The following is a 19,839-nucleotide window of genomic DNA, read 5'->3' on the forward strand; positions in this document are numbered from 1 at the left end:
AGCCTCTGGATGTATTTGCTGTTCCTGGATGGAATGCTAAGGGGGGATGGAGGCACCAAGAGACATATAATCCAAAGCCTAGGGAAGCATTTGCATGAGTACAGTTGTGGCTCCCACCCATTTTCCTGACCCTCTTTGACATCATAGTCTGAAATTCTTTTTCTTTTTAAAGATATTTATCTATTTATTTATTTATTTGAGGGGGAGTTGGAGAAGAGTAGAGGGGGAGAGGGAGGGACAAGCAGACTCCATGCTGAGCTTGGAAACAGTGTGGAGACCCTGAGTTCCTGCCCTGAGCCAAAACCAAGAGTCACGTGCTTGACTAGCTGAGTGCCCCTTAGGCTGAAATTCTTGACCTGACCACATCACACAGATAAAGCTCCAGGCTGGGGTTGCAACTATGATTAGGAAATTAGAACTGAATTTGTATTCTACTCTACCATTTAACTTGTTCCTTGGAGAAGACTGCTAAACCTCTCTGTGCTTCTTTTCTTATCAACCTTAAAATAAGAATTACTGTTGTAACCACTGTCATCATAGCGTTTGTGGGGAGCATATAAGATAAAGTATGTAGGGTGCTTGGCCTAGTTCTTGGCACTTTGTTCTCAATGTTAGCCCTTTGCTGTTGTGCTTTGTATAATTCATTTAGTATATATATTTCCCCTGACAGAATTTAAGAAAATCGTTTACCAGGTATTGGAAAATGGAAAAGACAAGAGGGGGTATTGAGTTATGATGGAGATACTCTCTACAGGGAACAGCTACCACACTATGCTGGAGGACCCCCCCCCCAAAAAAAACAATAATTTCAGGTGGTGGTGGTGTTTTTAATAGCTTTATTGAGGATAGTTTACATACCATAAAATTTGTTCAATGGAAGTGTATGTAATGCTTCAATGACTTTTCAGTAAATGTATATAATTGTGCAATCATCACCACAATCCAATTTCAGAACATTTCTATCACCTCCCGAAATTTTTTAATGTCTGTTCTGCCTTTAGTCCTGGCTCCCACGCCTTGCCCCAGATAACTGATTTCTGCCTCCATAGATTTATCTACTATAAGTTTTGAAAAATTCAGTAGTAAAAGGATGTCATGCAAAACAGATGCTATTTAGGAAGTCTCAACACATTTTGTGCTCACTCGCTCCCTCTTTTCTTAAGTAAGCTCTGCACCCAAGGTGGGGCTTGAACTCACAGCGAGAGATCAAGAGTCTCTTCTACTGACTGATCCGGCCAGGTGCCCCCAGACTTAACATATTTTTAAATTATCACAAGTTTAAAGTTGCTTAAAAGTTGGTTAAAGTTTCAGGTAACATAGAACTCATCATAAAGCAAAAAATTATATTTTTTAAGATTTTTATTTATTTGACAGAGACCTAGCGAGAGAGGGAACACAAGTAGGAGTGAGAGAGGGAGAAGTGGGCTGCGAGCTGAGCAGGGAGCCCCATGCGGGACTGGACCCCAGAACTCTGAGATCACGACCTGAACCCAAGGCAGACGCTTAAGGACTGAGCCACCCAGGCGCCCCGCAAAATCAAAATTCAAAAGGTGGGGGTGAGTAAGGTAAGAGAGATTCCACCTACCCGCGGCTAGGACTCGGGTGGAGGTTCTGGAGAAAAGCAGCTTCCGGACGACCCTGGTCCACCTGGGCCTAACACACCGCACACCTGTGCCGCCCTCGCCACCGCCTCCTTCCGGCGCAGGCGCAGTGACGCCGGTTTAGTGGCGGAGCGGGCGGGGCGCGAAGCCCGAGCGGGTGTTCACATCGATCGCGAGCGCGTAGCGATTGCTTCTGTCTGTTGTTTAGGTATGGCGCCGGCGACGAAGCTGAGAGGCGGCGGGAACCCGGGCGGGGGTCTCGCTCTGTGCTGACGGCGACCCAGGGCTGAGTGGGCTATGGAGGAGCCCGGCTCGTTGGTCACGGGAGACCGCGCCGGTGGCCGAAGCTGGTGCTTGCGGCGGGTAGGGATGAACGCCGAATGGCTGCTGCTGGAGGACGGAAACGAGGTGAGGGGGAGGAGTCCTTGGGCAGGAGGAGGGGGTTGGGGGAAGCAGGGCCGGGAGGTAGTCGGGGCGTCCGGGCGGGAGGGATGAATGGAAGAGAGGAGGTGGGAGCCGGCGGGAGGGGAGAGATGTGAAGAGGGGTTCCTGAGGGAGAGGAGGAAGGGGTTCTGGTGCGAGCGGTTGGGGGGGTCGAGGTGCTAAGTGTTTGAAGGGGGGACGTGGGGACCGCTGGGGAGGAAAGATGGTCCCTCTGAGAGAGACCTGGGCCTGAGGTGCGAGTTCGGGCGGGAGTCAGGGTTGCGGGAAGGAGCTGTTGGAGGGGCTGGGCGAGGGGTGGGCTTGGAGGATGTGCGGACCTGCTGGCGTTTGGAGGGGAAGGAGACGACTGGGTTGGGGAGGGGACTGAGGCAGCCCCTGTTTGGATCGGACGGAGCCCTGTGGTGTCCGGCTCTGGCGGCGGAGCTGCCCCAACTTCCACACGGAATCCCGAAGCGCCAGTGTCCGGGGTGGGGGGTGGGGAGCGGAAAAGCATGAACTTTCTAGAGTTTCTTTTGAGAAAGACTGTGAGGTTAGGTCATGTCCTTTTAAAAGCCGTAAATATTAATGTAAAAATGTCTTCCTTTAAAACTCTTGAGGAAAATTGACGCTTTGGGAGGGTCCATTTTTATCCTGTGAGTCTTGGTACGGGCCGAGTGGCACCCCCTGAGGTGGGTTGGGGGTAGGGATTCAGAAATATTAGAGCTGCTTTCTCCAGAGGTCGCTTGTAATGTTTTCTAATGCATGAATGCAAAAAAGGAAAAAGAGGAAGGGTGAGGCACGGTTCCAGTTGGAGGCCGCTGGTGTGGTGCTTTAGAGAGAGTGATAGAAGAGGGAGCAGAGCGAGTTGGAGTGCTGTCAGCTCTGGAAGGAGAGCTGGATGGATCAGGGACCAGCTTGTGGTGGTGACTGGGAACCACTTGGGTTTTGGAAATAGTTTGTATGAAAAATACTGTAGTCTTTTGATTATTATATGTGTTTAATTATATGGTTTTTTTTATAAGCTACATAGTTTCAGTTCAGTCTCCCAGATATTTATTATTTATGCTTTTTGGTGTATTATGAGAGGGACAAATAATAGCGACTTTGCCCTCAGAGAGTTTATTGCTTGGATGAGGAAGACAGTTTTATACAGTGAAACGATCTGAGAGAGCCATGCAGGCTGTACAGTAAGTGCCAAGACGTGTATTATTTAGTACTATCCTAGAACAGTAGTTCCCCAAGTCAGAGATGGTAGTCAGGTCCAGCCTCAACTGCGAGATTAGGAAGTTTTAAATGGTTCCTTGGTTGCTGTGATTTGAAGAACAGCAGGAAGACACCTCTTCCCCCGAATCTCTCTCCTATCCAGGTATCAGTGCCTGGAATCCACATTAGGCACAAATTCTTTTCTTTCTTTCTTTCTTTTTTTTTTTTTTTTTAAGATTTTATTTATTTATTTTAGAAAAAGAGAGTGAGAACCCGTTGGAGAGAGGGCAGAAGAAGAGAATCTGAAGCAGACTCCCTGCTGAGTGCAGACTTGACATGGGGCTCTGTCCCACTTCACAGGGCTCGATTCCACAACCCTGAGATCATGACATGAGCCAAAACTGACAGCTCGATGCTCAACCAACTGAGCTACCCAGGCACCTCTCAGCACACATTCTTTTAGCTTGAACATTGACCTTTCCCTGCCTGGCTTTTTCCAAAAGCATTTACCTTTGGGAAGTTTAACAAATGAAGATATTTACACCTAAATATTAGTAGCTATTCCCTATTTTGTATTGGGTTTGGGCTTTTGTAAGTATTACTTAATCTGAGCCCTGCAAGTGTCCCACACTCACACACAGCCCTATAAAGTACTTAGTCAGTTGTTAACATTCTTTCATATTCAGTTGATGTGGCCTAATTCATTACTTCTGAATAGCTTGATAGCACTGGGAGTGGAAATAGGAGTTGGGGGCAAAAAGAATTAAAGCCCCTGTAGCAAAAGTAAGAGGAATTGTAAAGTGTTCCTACATGTATTTTAAACTTTTGGATAATTTTGTGTAGAGCCACCTCTGTGGGGAGAGACACATACAAACCATAGTGAATGGTAAAGACATAGTAGGAAGACTGGCTTGCCCGGGGTGCTGTGTAAGAGACCTGCCAGGCCTGGGTGTCTGCAGGGTTGGTATTAGGAAGTAGTTGGAGCATATCCTGCAGTGTGTATGAAGAGAGGTCTGAATTAAGACAAGAGATGAAGTCTAACTTATTTTAGTGGGCCCGAAACCATAACACAAGGTGGTGTGCACAAGATTTAGGAGGTGTACTTATATGATTTAGTTATAGCAGCAGAATCAGTTTCCTGCCTTTCCAGTACCCCTCAAAGTCTCCTATTTCCCAGATAAAAGAATAAAACAAGGTTCTTCTCATTTCACTGGTGGGAATACAGCAGTAAATTGTCTGTCTGAATGGGTGTACTCAAACTTCCTTTTTTCCCCCCCAAAGAGGCCTTTCGTTTGCCTTTTTTTGGTTTTATTTTTGTTTTTGTTTAAGTAATCTCTGCTCCCAAAGTAGGGCTCAAACTCAGGACCCTGAGATCGAGAGTTGCTTGCTCCACCAACTGAGCCAGCCAGGCACCCCTGTCCTTAAACTTCTTGAACCAATCCAGAGAGTTTGGGGGAAAAACAAATTAGGTAGAGATGTATTGTGAATTATCTAGGTCTTACAGGTATCTAGTCTTTGGGAAGAACCATATTATCCTTGTTTTTCTCATATTTGGTTTTCATGAAGCTTTTTTGCCCTAAGGTCTTGGAAAAGGGAAAGGATGGTTCTAGTATATTTGCTGGCCATCTGGTAAAGAATAGGAATCATGCCCAGGAGAAATGAGCTAGCAACCAAGATGGGTAAGAACAATGGCTTGCAAAACTGTTGTAAATAGGAACAGCCCCCAACATTTGAATAGGTGGTTTGTTGGCACTCAGTTCCCATGGGAAATTTACTTTTATGTGCAAATAATGCTGAAATATCTGGATAAGCACACCACAGACTCTAACCTTGGTGTACCTAGGTAAATTATAGGACCAGACTATAAAGGGAACGACAAAAAAGAGTGGTTCCTTACTTCCCTGGATTCACAGTCTGTAGGAGACCCAGAAAAAGGCACTCATCTCCCTTTTCTTCAATACTTTATCCAGACAGCTCTCAATGACAACCTGGCTGTCTCCTCTCAAGTATTAAAATGGCCTGTGGAGTACTTCCTTTATTAGAAATAAAGCTACCAGGGTACTGGGGTGACTCAGTTGGTTAGGCAGGTGAGTCTTGAGTTCAGCTCAGGGTCATGAGATCAAGCCCCGTTATAGGCTCCATGCTCAGCGGTCTTTCAAATTAAAAAAAAAAAAGAAAGAAAGCTACCTACATGGAAATTCTTAACTGTTCCAGGATGACAGACAAACCCTTAAACATTTCATCTCTAAAAAATTTTATAATTAAATAAATGATTTTAAGTGGGCTCTATGCCTCTCCTGGGGCTTGACCTCATGACCCTGAGATCAAGAGGTGTATGTTCTACTGGCTGAGCCAGCCAGGTGCCCCTAAACATTCCATTTTTTTTTTTTTTAAGATTTTATTTATTTGACAGACAGACCACAAGTAGGCAGTGAGGCAGGCAGAGAGATGGAGGGGGAAGCAGGCTCCCTGCTGACCAGAGAGCCCGATGCTGGGCTCAATCCTAGGACCCTGAGATCATGACCTGAGTGGAAGGCAGAGGCTTAACTACTGAGCCGCCCAGGCGCCCCTAAACATTTCATTTTTATCCTTTATTTTTTAAAATAAAAATATTGTATTTATTTATTAGAGAGAGACACAGTGAGAAAGGGAGCACAAGCAGGGGGAGCAGCAGGCAGAGGGAGAGGGAGAAGCAGGCTCCCTGCTGAGCAGGGAGCCAGATGTGGGGCTCAGTCCCAGCACCCGGGGATCATGCCCTGAGCTGAAGGCAGATGCTGAACGACTGAGCCACCCAGGCTCCATATGTATCTCTTAAATAAATAAATAAATAAATAAATAAATAGACTTATCCTTTAAATTTATATATATGTAATTAAATATCCTTTAAATATATAATATAGATATATTCAGGAGAAGTTGGATAGTAAATGGCATTTCTGGCAAACTGTTCAAAGAACTGAAGAACTGGGATGCCTGGGTGGCTCAGTTTGTTGAGCAGCTGCCTTTGGCTCGGGTCGTGATCCCAGGGTCCTGGGATTGAGTCCCACATCTGGCTCCTGGCTCAGCTCTCCCTCCCACTCTTCCTGCTGCTCTGCCTGCTTATACTCTCCCTCTATTACATGAATAAATAAAATCTTTAAAAAAAAAAAAAAAGAACTGAAGAACTTAAGTCAAATTGTAAGAGTTCCTGGCTGCTGCACTATAGTTTCCAGTGATAATAACCCAGTTTCCAATTTCTGACCTGAAAAGTGCTCATCCTTGAATCTGGGAGGACTCTCAGAAGCTCTTTATTCCTTTATTCACTCACACATATTTACTAAGCACTGTCCCAGGTACAGAAATACAGTGGTACACAAGATAGATAAAGTCCCTGCTTATGAAATTTATGTTTTAGTAAGGGGTGGGGAGTAGGTAAAGGAAACAAGATAATTTTGGATTGTGATAAGTGCATACTAACAAAATGAAGGAATGCAGTGGTGGGGGAGGGAGCAGGCAACAACTTTAGGGTAATCAGGGGTAGGCGCTTGAGGTGTTGAAACTTGAAAGATGAGAAGGCATCCCTACAGATGTCTCAGAAGAGTGTTCTAAGTAGAGGGGACTGGAGGAAAGACCCTCAGGTAGTGGTGTTTCTGACTGTAATACGAGATAAGACTAAAGAGCTGTAGGGGTTGGGACATTCAGGCCTTTTAGGCTATGGAAGGAAGTTTGGATCATTAATGTAGTTTGGAAAGAAGGGAAATGGTCTGTTTTAAAGATTTTACATTACCACTCCAGCTGCTGTGTGGAGAATGAAGTTGGTCGGAGTAAGGGAATGCAGGGCAAGAGTAAAAACAGCTGGAGGAGGTCAGGTTGTTGGACTAAGGTATTGGCCATAGAGATAGAGAGAAGTGAACAGGTTTTGGGTTATATTTGAATTACAACCAGTAGAATTTGCTGATGATTTGAATGTGAGGAGGGGGGACAGAAAAATCAAAGATGGCTCCTGGGTTTTGGGCTAAGCAGTTGCTTGGATGCTAGTGTCAGTTACTGTGATGGGAGTGTTAGGGGAAACATTGACTGGGGGCAAGGAGAGTCATGATGGTCTTTGAGGAACTGAGGAGGACTGGCATGATTCTGAAAGATTTTCAAAAAGAACAAAATGGGTAACTTTTAGAAAACCACAGGCCATTTGGCTTCCTGTTCTTAGCTAAGGTTGTGGTATGGGTCTTGTACACCAAAAAGAAGCAGCAGAGGATTCTAAGATCTAAATCTCAGGGGAATTTCATTTTCTTCCTTGACAGGGTTATTATAAACTAGACCGGTCCATCAGAAAAGTGTGACAGATAAGAACTGAGGCTTCTTTGCAACCTTTTTCCAAGTCTCTCATGCTGTCCTCATGGATAAGATAGAAAATATGGACTTGATCCAAAGACTTTTGGTTGAATTACAACTGGTTAAAGGTGTACCCAGATAGTGTAGTGGAATGTTTACTAGGCTTCCCTGGGAGCTTTGCCTTTGGCTACCTCCTGTTGCAATCTTTTTATCTGTGTCTTAAGTGCATGTATAGAAGGCCTCATATCAATATGGTGGATGAGTCAAAGCTGGAAGGGATATTGAGTATGTCTGATGGCAGATTAAAAATTCAGAAAGGTCTTGACAAGCTCATGTGATAGGCTGAACTAACAAGATGAAATTTAATAGGAATCAATGTAAGGTCCTGCACTCGAATCCAAATGTACCAACTAGTCAAGTATAGGACAGAAGAGACATGACTTAGCATAGCAATTCTTGGAGGAAGGTTAGACCAAGAAATTTAATCATTCCTAAGCCTGAGGATACATTGGCAGCATGATAGATCTGCTGTGAAAGCTAATGCAATTTATATGCCCCAGTGATGATATCTGGAACTGGGAAAGTGATGCTTCCATTTGACTGTGTTATAAAAATTATTTTTTTAAAATGTGATATCTAGGAATAAAAATAAACCAGGAGCCCTTAACAGATGTATTAGGCTAGCAAAGGGATGCGAACCTATGTCATGGGAGTTAAGTTTGAAGTAACTGGGAACCTAGGGCCAAGAAAAGAGAAGACTAGGTAGACACTATATAGCTGTCAAGTGGAAGGGGGATTGGAGATTTTTTCATGGTGTTCAGGGGAGAGCCAGAACCAACGGATGGAATTTATAGGAAGAAAGATGCCAAATCAGGGCCATTGAAAAACTGGAAGGACTGTCTTGTATAGAGGCTATAGTTCTTGGCAGCATTTAAGACTAGTTGATGGGGGTATGTGGAAAGGATTCCTCCATCTCATGATGAAAACTGAGGGTCGTCCCAATCCTGACATTCCATGACTAACTTCACTCAGCTGTCTCTTCTTGTCAGAACTTCTTGCCTTTTTCTACCTGGTGGCTCCCGTGGTATCAGAAGGAGATAGCTGATACACAGTATGGGTTTTATGAGGGTCTGGTTTCATAAGTCAGGACATGTGAATATTGCTTTTTTTTTTTTTTAAGATTTTATTTATTTATTTGACAGAGATTACAAGTAGGCAGAGAGAGGAAGGGAAGCAGGCTCCCTGCTGAGCAGAGAGCCCAATGTGGGGCTGGATCCCAGGACCCTGGGATCATGACCCCAGCTGAAGGCAGAGGCTTTAACCCACTGAGCCACCCAGGTGCCCCTGAGTATTGCTTCTTGACAAGATTGTAAAGGACCTCCCTTTCAGCAAAATGACTGATTGTCTCTTACGTTGTTGTCTTCCTAGGTGACGATAGGGCGAGGATTTGGTGTCACATACCAGCTGGTATCAAAAATCTGCCCTCTGATGATTTCCCGAAACCACTGTGTTTTGAAGCAGAATGTCGACGGCCAGTGGACAATTATGGACAATAAGGTACAGGAATCTACAGATGCCTAATGACTTTAACTAAATTTTTGTTTATTTTTAAATTACTTTTTTTTTTTGCGTAGATAATACAGAATATAAAATTAAAAGGTTCAAAAGTAAATCTTCTCCCCTAGCCACCCAATTGTCTTCCCCACAACCATTTCTGTATGCTGCCAGAGATTAGGTTATACCAAAATAATTTCTAATGACATGAACAAAAGTTCATTACTTTGAAGGAAACTCTTGAATTGGGGCAGTAGGTTCTGCTCCAGAAATTAGATTAAGTTACTGGAGGAATTGGCCTTTGTGAGTCACAGGTACAGAGACCTTGGGAAAAATCTGATGCAAATTCTGGAGTACGCCTATAGTTTAGAGCACTGGGAGGAGGAAGGAGCTGAGCTGACTGCACTTAGCTCCTTCCCTTCCTAGTACCTTTCTTTTTTTTTTTTTTTTTTTTTTAAGATTTTACTTATTTATTTGACAGAGAGAGATCACAAGCAGGCAGAGAGGCAGGCAGAGAGAGAGGAGGAAGCAGGCTCCCCGCTGAGCAGAGAGCCCCGATGCGGAGCTCGATCCCAGGACCCTGAGATCATGACCCGAGCCGAAGGCAGTGGCTTAACCCACTGAGCCACCCAGGCGCCCCTCCTAGTAGTACCTTTCTATCAGAGCAACACTCCCACCCCCTTTTAAATCCATTTTATATATTCATGTCTTGAGGAAGACTTCCTTTGAATATAGGACTTTCCTGCTTTAAACAGATTTGAAAAGCACTGGTCTGGTGTGAATACTAAGGGAAGTGAAATAGTGTGTAAAGCCCAGCAATTAGGAAGCACCTAAAGTGCAGATACACAAGCACACCCAGGGGTACTGTGGAAATAGAGACTGTGTGCTGAGAAAAATTCGAATGTTGACAGCTAAGTCATTAGGAAGTAGGAAGTGTCTTCAGACACCATCTTACTCTGCTCTGGTTGGAAGGGTTGTACAGGCTTTTGTTAGAAGGAAAGGTAGTAAATGGTCTGAGACCAGTTCTGAGGTGTGTGTGGTGGGTGGGTGCAGGGGTTACCCTCACACCGCCAAACAACGCTTGAGACTCCAGCTCAGTGTCCTGCTATTCATCTTACTTCTGGTAGCATGGGATTCCACAGGTTAGCACCTATGCTTCTGACTAACAGCTGTAGATGAGAGGCTCCAAGTATGCCAGTCACAAGTCCAAGTTGTTTACTTGTACTTCTAACCAACTGGAAACAGTTGGTTCTAATGACCTCCTCCCCCTTTGGATTTGATTAATTAGCTAGAGTGGCTCACAGAACTCAGGGAGACATTTGTTTATGTTTACCAGTTTATTATGAAAGGCTAGGAACAAAGGATACAGATGAACATCCAGGTAGAAGAGATGTGTAGAGCAAGGTATTTGAGAAAGGGCATAGAGCTTTCATGTCCTGTCTGGGTGTGCCACTCCCTCAATACCTCCATGTAGTCACCAATCCAAAAGCTCTCTGAACCCATCCTTCTGAGTTTCTGTGGAGGCTCTGTTACATAGCTCAGAGTTGATTAAATCTTTGGGCATTGGTGATCAATTCATTGTCCAGCCCCTCTCTCCTCCCAGAAGGTTGAGGGGTGGGACTGAAGTTTCAACCTTCCAATGATAGGTTTGCTTCCCTTAGCAAATAGACCCTACCATTTTGTAACCTGGGGCTGGACCAGGGTTACCTCATTAACATACTAAAAGACAACTTTCTGTCTCACTACTTAGGAAATTCTAAGAGTTTTTAGTAGCTCTGTGCTAGAAACTGGGATAAAGACCAAATATGTATTTCTTATTATAATTCACAATATCACAGATACCCCTCAGGCCTGCCTTATTTTGCATTCTTAAAACTGCTAGATTTAAGCTGTTGAGAAACTACCTTCCTGACTAGGATGAAGTTGAGTTGGCACTATGTTGAAGGAGAGGGTCTGAGTGCTAAGTAAATTGGTTTGGCACTCTTGGCAAGTCATTAGGAGTAGAATGGGAATCTGTGTGCTGTAAAGAGGGCCTCAGAGATGATCAAGTTTAACCTCGTCTGGGAACAGAGAAATCGGAGACCCAGAGAGAGAAATTGACTTACCCAGGCCTTCTGACTGGTTGAGTGAGTGCATGAGCCAGGGCTCCAACTCAAATAAGTCTCTGCTATGTCCTATTGTCAAACACCTGTGAAGTACATTGATTTGCTCTATAGGTTTGCCCTGCTTTTGGAAAGTTCACATTACCTATCCTACATTTTGCTTTTACAAAAGACCTGCATTGGTGCCTGTATTTGCTAATGAAAAGAAATCAGAAGAGGATTTTCATTTTTACAAAAAAAAAAAAAAGGCAAAAATAGTATTTACCATTTGTTTTTCAGTGAGCTGTGATAGAGGCAGCACACACCAGAGCCTTGAGAGTGGCCCTGCTAAGCTCTTTCCCAGGGAACTACACTCAGCATCTCAGCTTCAAGGTGCCATAGCTTTGAATTGTGTCCGTGAGCATCTGTACTTTAATCTCGATTTATTTTGTGCATCCATTAGCAGGTGATGTCCTAAGGTAGCAGAAAAGCCTATGAGAGGTTATATTTTGAGTTTGGGAACAATAAAAAAATTTTCCATATAAGTTAATGATAATTGCTTTGCTTTACACCATTGGGTTATGAAGAAAGGAGACATGGAAACACTCTACTTTTGGATATTAGGGGAAACCTGTACCAGTTGTAGGATTAAAAAAAAATTAATGATGCATATCTAAGTCATAGATGCCAGGTTTTAAAGGCCCTGCTATAGCTTATATCAGATCACCTTAGGAAAAGGTGCTTTCCTTATCAGAATTGGCTGTCTGAGAAATGGGGTTGCAGTATTAGAAAGGTGAGTTCTCTCATGCTTCTGTCCTTGTTATATGCAGTATGGATGTGTTCCATTTATGGGATAGTGGATTTTGAGAGGTTGGGAAGCCACCAGCTGACTGATTTTAGTGTTCCTTGAACATCAGCCTCAGGGACACAGAGACAGCCCACTCCAGCCACAGATCATGACTGCTTCTGGGCTGCTTTCCAGCATTTGCCATGTACCCTTTCTTCTAGGGCTGTTGTTACCATGAGCCTCCTCTTTTAGGGTTCAGACAGATAATGCAAAGCAAAGGCAGGCTCCTGATTCTTCCAAGTCTTTGTTGGCTTAAGCCTCTTAGCTTTGATTCCATTTGTGAGGTAACTGATTTTTAAGAGAAGCTGTGACTCGAGTGTTTGATGGAGCAACTGTTCTTACAGGTAAAAGCACCCCGCCGCCCCTGCCTTTTTTTTTCCTTAACAGATGCTCCTTTACTTGTGACTTTTTTCTGGCATGATGCCTTGGCAGTCCTCTTCTTCTGATGAAGGATTTGAATTTCAGGTGCAGGACATTATTGTTATGGTCATATTTGAAGTCACTTGCCAAGTCTTTTCAAGAGGTAGAGATTTCTAGTAATTCAAAACTCAGAACTACATTCTCTCTTCATTAAGTGCTATCTCTTATATGCTGGAATGGCCAGAAAGTGAAAGCTTAAGTACAGATCCAAAAATTGCAACAAATGCAATTTTAGTTTAAATTGGCTTTAAAAAAATAAACCTTGGAGGACTGCTGACTCTGCACACACAGAATGTTGTAGTTGTGTACATTTCAGTTGAAAAGCTCTTCAGATGGCTCATCTTATATATTAATATCAAGCTCTTTCAGAAAATTGGTTGTTTCAGAGTCAGTCTGAAATGCCTGGGTGGCTTTGCTTGCCTTCAGTCCTCCAGACTTAGGCATGTTGTTTGAACGTTTCTCATTCTTCTCCTCCTCTCATGTTGTTGTTCGTCTGCTCCCTGGTGATTCCTACCTTCATTCTTCTGTAGGCTCTGGCATTTAATGTCTCTGGTGAATTTGATTGTCTGTGAACAAACCTTCTTGCTTGGGACTGTTCAGCTTCTGGTCTTCCAGCAGCTAGAACAGTGGCTCTCAAACCCATTTCCAGTTTTTGGGCTTACCTAGGGTTCTTTTAAAAAAATTCTGCTTTATCACATTAAAATTAAGAACTTCCATTCATCAAAAGACACCATTCAGAGTGGGAAGTCAGACTCAGAGTGGAAGAAGATATTTGCTACACACATAACCAGTGAAGCATTTATGTTTGAATAGTACAGAACTCCAAATCAATAAGAAAAAAAAAGATAACCCAGTTTTAAAAATGGGCAAGAGCCAGGCACTTTACAAAAGATTATATCCAAATGCTCAGTATCCTTGAGAAGTTGTTCAACCTCATTAGTGATCAGGGAAATGCAAATTAAAACCACAATGGAATACGATTACATACCCGCCAGAGTGGCTAAAATTAAATACCGACAGTCACAGGCATTAGCAAGGATAGAGGGCAGATACTCTTTTGGTAGAAGTATAAATTGGTACAACAATTTTTGAAAATTATTTGGCATTATTTATTACAGTGGCACATATATATACACCTTCTGACAATATTTTCACTACCAAGGAAACAACCCAGGTGTTCATCAACAGTGGATACAGTTTTACAGTGAAACACTAGAATGTGAATGAACTCCTGAATCCAGTGGCATGGATTAATTTCACAAACACGACTGAGTGAAAGAAGACAAACACGAAAGAATACCTATTATATGATGCCATTTATATAATTGTCCAAACTAGTCAAAACTAATGTGTGATGTTAAGCCAGACTAGTAGTCCCCTTATGGAGGGGGGGAGGGGTTTAGTGACTAAAGGGAAGCAGGCATTAAGGGGTGGAGTGGTGGTCTGGATGCTGAGAATGTGGAATTTTTTTTAAACCTTGTAGTTACACTGAGATGTTCACTTTGTGATTATTCATCTAGTTGTACATTTATGATTTGTACACTTTTACTTTTGTATATTATGCTTTAGTATAAAATTTCTAATACTGGGTTGCCTGAGTGGCTCGGTTGGTTAAATGTCTGCCTTCAGCTCAGGTTATGATCTCAGGGTCCTGGGATCGAGTTCTGTGTTGGGCTCCCTGCTCAGCAGCGATTCTGCTTCTCCCTTCCCTACCTGCTTATGTGCTCTCTCTCGCTATTTCTGTCTCTCTCTCTCAGATAAATAAATAAAATCTTAAAAAAAAAAAAAAAAAGAAAGGCTTGAACACAGTTTGATTTATTTAAACCAGTGCATTTAAGATCATATCCTGGGCAGTACTCGATTGTTCTTGTACAATCATGGTATTTTCAACCTTTTCTATGTCGCCTTATGAACAGACCTGACTCAGGGCTGTGGTGCAAAGTATACCACTAGATGTCACCAAGGAGTGGTGAACGGATAAACAGAGGGATTCAAGGGTACAATAGGATGGTAAAATATCGAGAGTTTATTTTCTGGGTATAAAGGGCTCTGAAAGGAGACAGGTTACTGTAGAGGATCTAGTAGACGGTTTGCAGTATGTCTGGAAAGTCTGCCCCAATTTTTTAGGGGTTCCTTATTTGCTCCAGACTTAGGCTGCTTCTGTAACCTTCTTTTATTTAACCTTCTCTTTGTCTTTGAGATTTTTCTTAAATATCTGTACCTTGGCAGTAGGTGGCCTCCTGTGTCATATTCCTTTCCCTGAGGACTTTTTCCTGTGTATAATATGTAATCGACTGTTCTGCTATAGAACTGTTCTCAAACAGGTTCTTTTGGCCTCCCTCCCCCTCCTTTTATCCCCCCCCCCACGCCTGTGTTGTTTCAGAAGTCAGCAGCACTGATCACTCTCATAATTTCTCAGGCTGAATATGAATAGAGAGGTTAGGAGAAGGTTGGCCAAGTAAGCCAGGTTAGGCCCAAGGCAGTGAGTTAATGTCAGCCTTTCCGCATGTATCTTGTTCATTTTTCTCTTCCTCTCTCCCCTCCAGCCACATAATATAAAATAAAAAACAAGGGCGTAATACCAATTCAGAGCTGAGATCCAATCTCTAGTCTTAGTTCTCTGTGCCTTGTGATCAAGCCTCCATCCCTCATATTTGGGTTGACCAGGTATCTTTTCTAGCTGTGAGGAGGTAGCTGTAGTTACCAACTTGAACATAGTCTTAGTCCCAGTTCACATGTGACCTTCATCTCTGGCCTGTCTCCCAAAGACAAGTTCTTCAAATGGGTTAAAATGCCCACTTGTCTTTTCCTTTCCTCCCTCCCTCCCTTCCAAATTTATTTATTTAAGTAATCTTTACCCCCAGTGTGGGGCTCAAACTCACAACCCTGAGATAGTGAGTCTCATGCTTTTCAGAACAAGCCAGCCAGGAGCACCCCCTCACTTGTCTTTTTAAACTTTAAATCCTGCATTTGTTTCAAGTCTGTTTTAGAACCTGTCATCTCTATTTAGCATCTCTTCTGTAGCCCAGCTCTACATGATAGTCCTTTGCATTTATAGGCTATGCTGTGTAATCCCACATTTACTTATGTGTGCCCTCGTGTTTTCTTTTCCATAGTCAGCTGCTAAAAGTTGTTTTCATATCTTCTACTTTTGCACTGGGTATATTTACCTTGCAAGATGGTGAGCACAGAATTGAAATGACTGTTGATAAGTCGATTGCGCCAGAACATAATAATAGTAGTGAACACTTACATAATGCTTACCATGTGCCAGGCACTTTTCTAAGTACATTACATATGTCATCTCATTAAATCTACACAAACTCCATGAGGGAGGTCTATTATTATCCTCCAGGTTATACATGTGGTAACTGGGGTGTGGAGAGGTTAAGAAAGTTACCCAGAGTCACACAGCTATTAAGTGATGAAGCCAGATTACAAGTCTAGGCAGTGTGACTCCAGGGTCCATGCTCTCAACTCCTACACTGTGGTTTAATTTAAATCATTAAAGTAAATATTTACCAAGCATTTGTTATATGTGAGTCACTGTGCTCAGTGTTTTACATGTATTATTTCATTTATTCCTCACAGAGCAGTATGAGTTAGGAATTAAACTATCCCTGTTTTGCGGACAAAGCGGGACATGGAGGTTAAGTAAATCACTGAAGTCCAGGCAACTTATAAAGCCAAGGTATATTTGGGCTGTGAACTCAAGTCTGTCTGGGCCAGAGCACCAGCTCTTAGCCACGGTGCTGGGTTCCCCAGTGGACCCCTGGTGCTGTTAATTGGGTTAGATCCCACCTGTAGTTTGACCCCAGTACGAGGTACCGATACGTTCTTTTTAGGTTTATATGTACTAGAAGGTGCTTTGCTCATTCACCAATGTGTTGTGGGGGCCACATTCAGATACAGTGCTTGTGTGACTTCCTGGCTAAACCTACTTTTTGAACTTCGTTGTTAGATGCTGCTTCCTTCGCTAATAGCCATTTTTCCAGTCTTGGGCCATCGCCCCCACTTTAGGTCAATAGGAACTATTCAATTGCGGTTTCTTTTAATGCTGCTGCATTTATTTGAGTAATTCATCGGCCAGTAATAAGGTGATTCCTGCCTGTTGTATGAGCAGTTCTCTATGGAGACATGAATGTGAAATGTAGGTAAAAAGCCAAAGCTGTTTGAAGAATGCTGTTTCTAAGGGTGATGGTTTATGAACCTTTACTATTTGTTCTCAAGGGTTTACCTTCTGAAAAGGCAGAAGGTTTTACAGCAGCAGGAGAGAAATTCCATTAAGAGGAGGAAAATCATGAAGCTCACTTCGTCTTTCTTTCCCTTTCTCCAGAGTCTGAATGGTGTTTGGCTGAACAGAGAACGTTTAGAACCTTTTAAGGTCTATTCTATCCATAAGGGAGACCACATCCAGCTCGGAGTACCTCTGGAGAATAAGGAGAATGCAGAGTATGAATATGAAGTTACTGAAGAAGACCGGGAGAGGATGTATCCTTGTCTTGCCCCAAAGAATGACCAGATGACAGGAAAAAATAGGGGATTGAGAACTAAAAGGAAATTCAGTTTGGATGAATTAGAGGGTCCTGGAGCTGAAGGCCCCTCAAATTTGAAATCCAAAATAAGTAAAGTGTCTTGCGAACCTGGTCAACCAGTGAAGTCTCATGGGAAAGGTGAAGTGGCCAGTCAACCCGCTGAATATTTGGATCCTAAGTTGACTTCTGTTGAGCCAAGTGAGAAGACCACAGAGGCTCATGTTTACCCTGGTTCTGCAAAAGTCATAGAGCTTCATCATAAGAAGCAGAAAGCCTCAAACCCTTCAGTATCTCAGAGCAGCTTGGAGCTGTTCAAGGTGACCATGTCCAGGATTCTGAAGCTGAAAACACAAATGCAGGAAAAACAGGTAGCTGTCCTGAAGGTGAAAAAGCAAACCCAAAAGGGGAACTCAAAGAAAATTGTGAAAATGGAGCAGGAGCTACAGGACTTACAGTCCCAGCTGTGTGCAGAGCAGGCCCAGCAACAGGCCAGAGTGGAGCAGCTAGAGAAGACTTTCCAGGAAGAGGAACAGCATCTCCAGGTACCACACAGGAGGAAAGGACCTGCCCGTGCTCCTCAGGGATGGGCAGGCTCTTGGTGAGCCTCTGGCCATAGCTCTCTATTTCTGGGTCAGGGACCACGTCCTGAGTGCCAGGGACAGGAGATGGAATGGGAACTAAGGACTCTGAGATGGGAAAAGGGGTTGGAGTGAAATGTTATGGCGTCAGTATGATGGTCAAGAGCCAGAGCTTGGGTGCCATGTTGGGGTAAGGTGGCTGGCGGAGCCATCCAGGACATAACTGATCTCAGGATGTAAAGCTGAGACCCCTGATAACTGAGGCAAGTTCAGAGAGAGGTTGGATGAAGGTCACGGTGCCACAGAACCACAGTGCACTCCAGGTCGTTACGAATTACTTTTCTTTGCTATGTCAAAGCCAACCATATAGCCCGAAGACAGCAATGGGTCGGGCATACCCAGTTGTACCTGGCAATTTACTAGCTCTGATGGTTAGTTAACTCTGTAGCTAACCTAGGAAGCTAGAAAGGCAGAAAATGTTTTTGTTTCTATCCTGAGCAGGGGACAGGTATACTATGACTCAGTTGCTGAGCTGAGTGATAAGCCACCTTCTCCAGTGCCTTTAGGGGCAAGGTGGAATAATGACTGTCTTAGCTGTGTCAGAGTAAGACCAAATGTGTCCCCGTCCCTGAGTCATTTGCTTAGATTGCAAGCTCTTGCACAAAGCTCCTAGGCTAGAGCTGATTCTGGTACCTGCTCAAAATGTCAGCTCCCGTCTGGCAAGAAGCACACATTTACTCCCACCTACTTGTTCAGGTAATACTGAATGTCAAGAATTCCCCATTGTTGACTTAGAAATAAAAAGGACCAATCAGGATTGAAGTGGATAAGCTTTTCTGTTTTGTTTACTTTGCTCAGGACAAGGAACAACCAGTAGTGTTGGCTTATTTCTGAACAATTTATAAGTTTCCTCCTAATCTCTGCTGTCTCCTTGAACTGGTAGTATGAGCGAAGGCCATGGATTAAACAGGTCTCTCTGAGGGTATGCAGTACTTGCTTATGTGTACTTTTTTGCTTCCCTTACCAGCCTGGACTAGTTTTCGAAGTCAGTAGAGGGAGTTCGTCTTTACATATTTAGTGTATGACACCTTCACCAGAGCAGAACCCTCTTTAAAAGCTAATATGTTCGGGAACAAGAGTTATTATTAATTAATATTTGTGACTGCTTTGATCATCCTTCAGGTGTCTCTATAAAATTTTTTTCTGTATCAAAATGGTAAAGGGAGAAAGGACTGGCTTAGAGAATTTCTAGGGTATTTGAGGGTCATAATCATGGTGAAATATATCTAGTCCTTTGTTTATGAGCTGTATTTCCCTCTCCCACCAACTCCTAAGGATTTATTCTACTCCTACTACTTGTTCAGAAACTCATTTAATTGTAGCTGCTTCACACAGATTTTTTTTTTTTTTTTTTGGAGCACTTACACTGCTTGGTGTACGATACTTGGACTTCAGGTGTTTATAAAGATGCTTAATAAATGGTTTTTGCCATTAATAAATCTTGTTGAAGAGATGAGATATACACATAAAATAATCAGGACAGTTTTAAGTCAATATATATTTAAATTAGAGAATAATTTCCAGTTGGCATATTAAATGGATAGGTAATTCTTAAAGAGGGAAGGGTGCAGAGGTCTTGTACAAGGTGCTGGACATAGGGAAACAATGATGTGGAAGCATCCACATCAGAAGGGGCCAATGGAGAAAACAGAGCATAATATGTAGCAAGGAGGCGAAACAGTTTATGGGGTAGAAGTGGTGGAGACTCACACTAAGAGACAGGGCAGCCAGAATAGAGGAAAGAAATGTGGCAGAACTTGTTAGTGTCAACCTAGGGGGTCATATCTGAGTTTAGATATTTGGTGGCTTCGAAGCTCTCAGTTTACATCTTTCTGGGATTCACGGTGTTAGCCTGCCAAGGAGACTCAGTATTACCCTGGGGGTTCTCTCCAGAGCAACCTGAGTGGTAGCTTGAAGGTGACAGCCCTGAGGTGTGCGGTCTTTGGGTAGTTCGCACTGCTCAAAGCCCTTACTGCTAACCGCTGGAAGTAAAACGGGAGATTCTCCACCTGCTCCCTGCCCCCTATTGTTTCCAGATGCTCACAGAAGCCAGACTGCTCTGCTTATTGCTAGATTTTGTTTCTTTTATCCTCCTCCCTGTAGGGAAGCCTTCCATTTTGTTTTTGGCTTTGCAGGGTTTGGAGAAGGAGCAAGGAGAAGAGGACCTGAAGCAACAACTGGCCCAGGCTCTGCAGGAGGTAACTCGTCTCTTGCCACTGTACTGAG

At 43.3% G+C, this 19,839-nt stretch overlaps 1 protein-coding gene across 2 annotated transcripts in view; it reads left to right on the top strand.

The window, feature by feature from the left end:
- The first annotated feature begins 1,744 nt into the window (after nucleotides 1–1,744).
- The window catches only part of RNF8 (ring finger protein 8), a 32,397-nt gene continuing 14,302 nt past the window's right edge, over nucleotides 1,745–19,839 (top strand). For both annotated transcript variants that reach the window (XM_044250319.1, XM_044250312.1), the window contains exons 1-4: nucleotides 1,745–2,009; nucleotides 8,967–9,095; nucleotides 16,777–17,517; nucleotides 19,749–19,811. In XM_044250319.1, coding sequence (XP_044106254.1) covers nucleotides 1,899–2,009; nucleotides 8,967–9,095; nucleotides 16,777–17,517; nucleotides 19,749–19,811 — 1,044 coding nt within the window. In that variant the 5' untranslated portion in view covers nucleotides 1,745–1,898. The remainder of the gene's footprint in view (nucleotides 2,010–8,966; nucleotides 9,096–16,776; nucleotides 17,518–19,748; nucleotides 19,812–19,839) is intronic.

Source organism: Neovison vison, chromosome 1 (assembly GCF_020171115.1).
Source record: "Neovison vison isolate M4711 chromosome 1, ASM_NN_V1, whole genome shotgun sequence".
NCBI lineage: Eukaryota > Metazoa > Chordata > Mammalia > Carnivora > Mustelidae > Neogale > Neogale vison.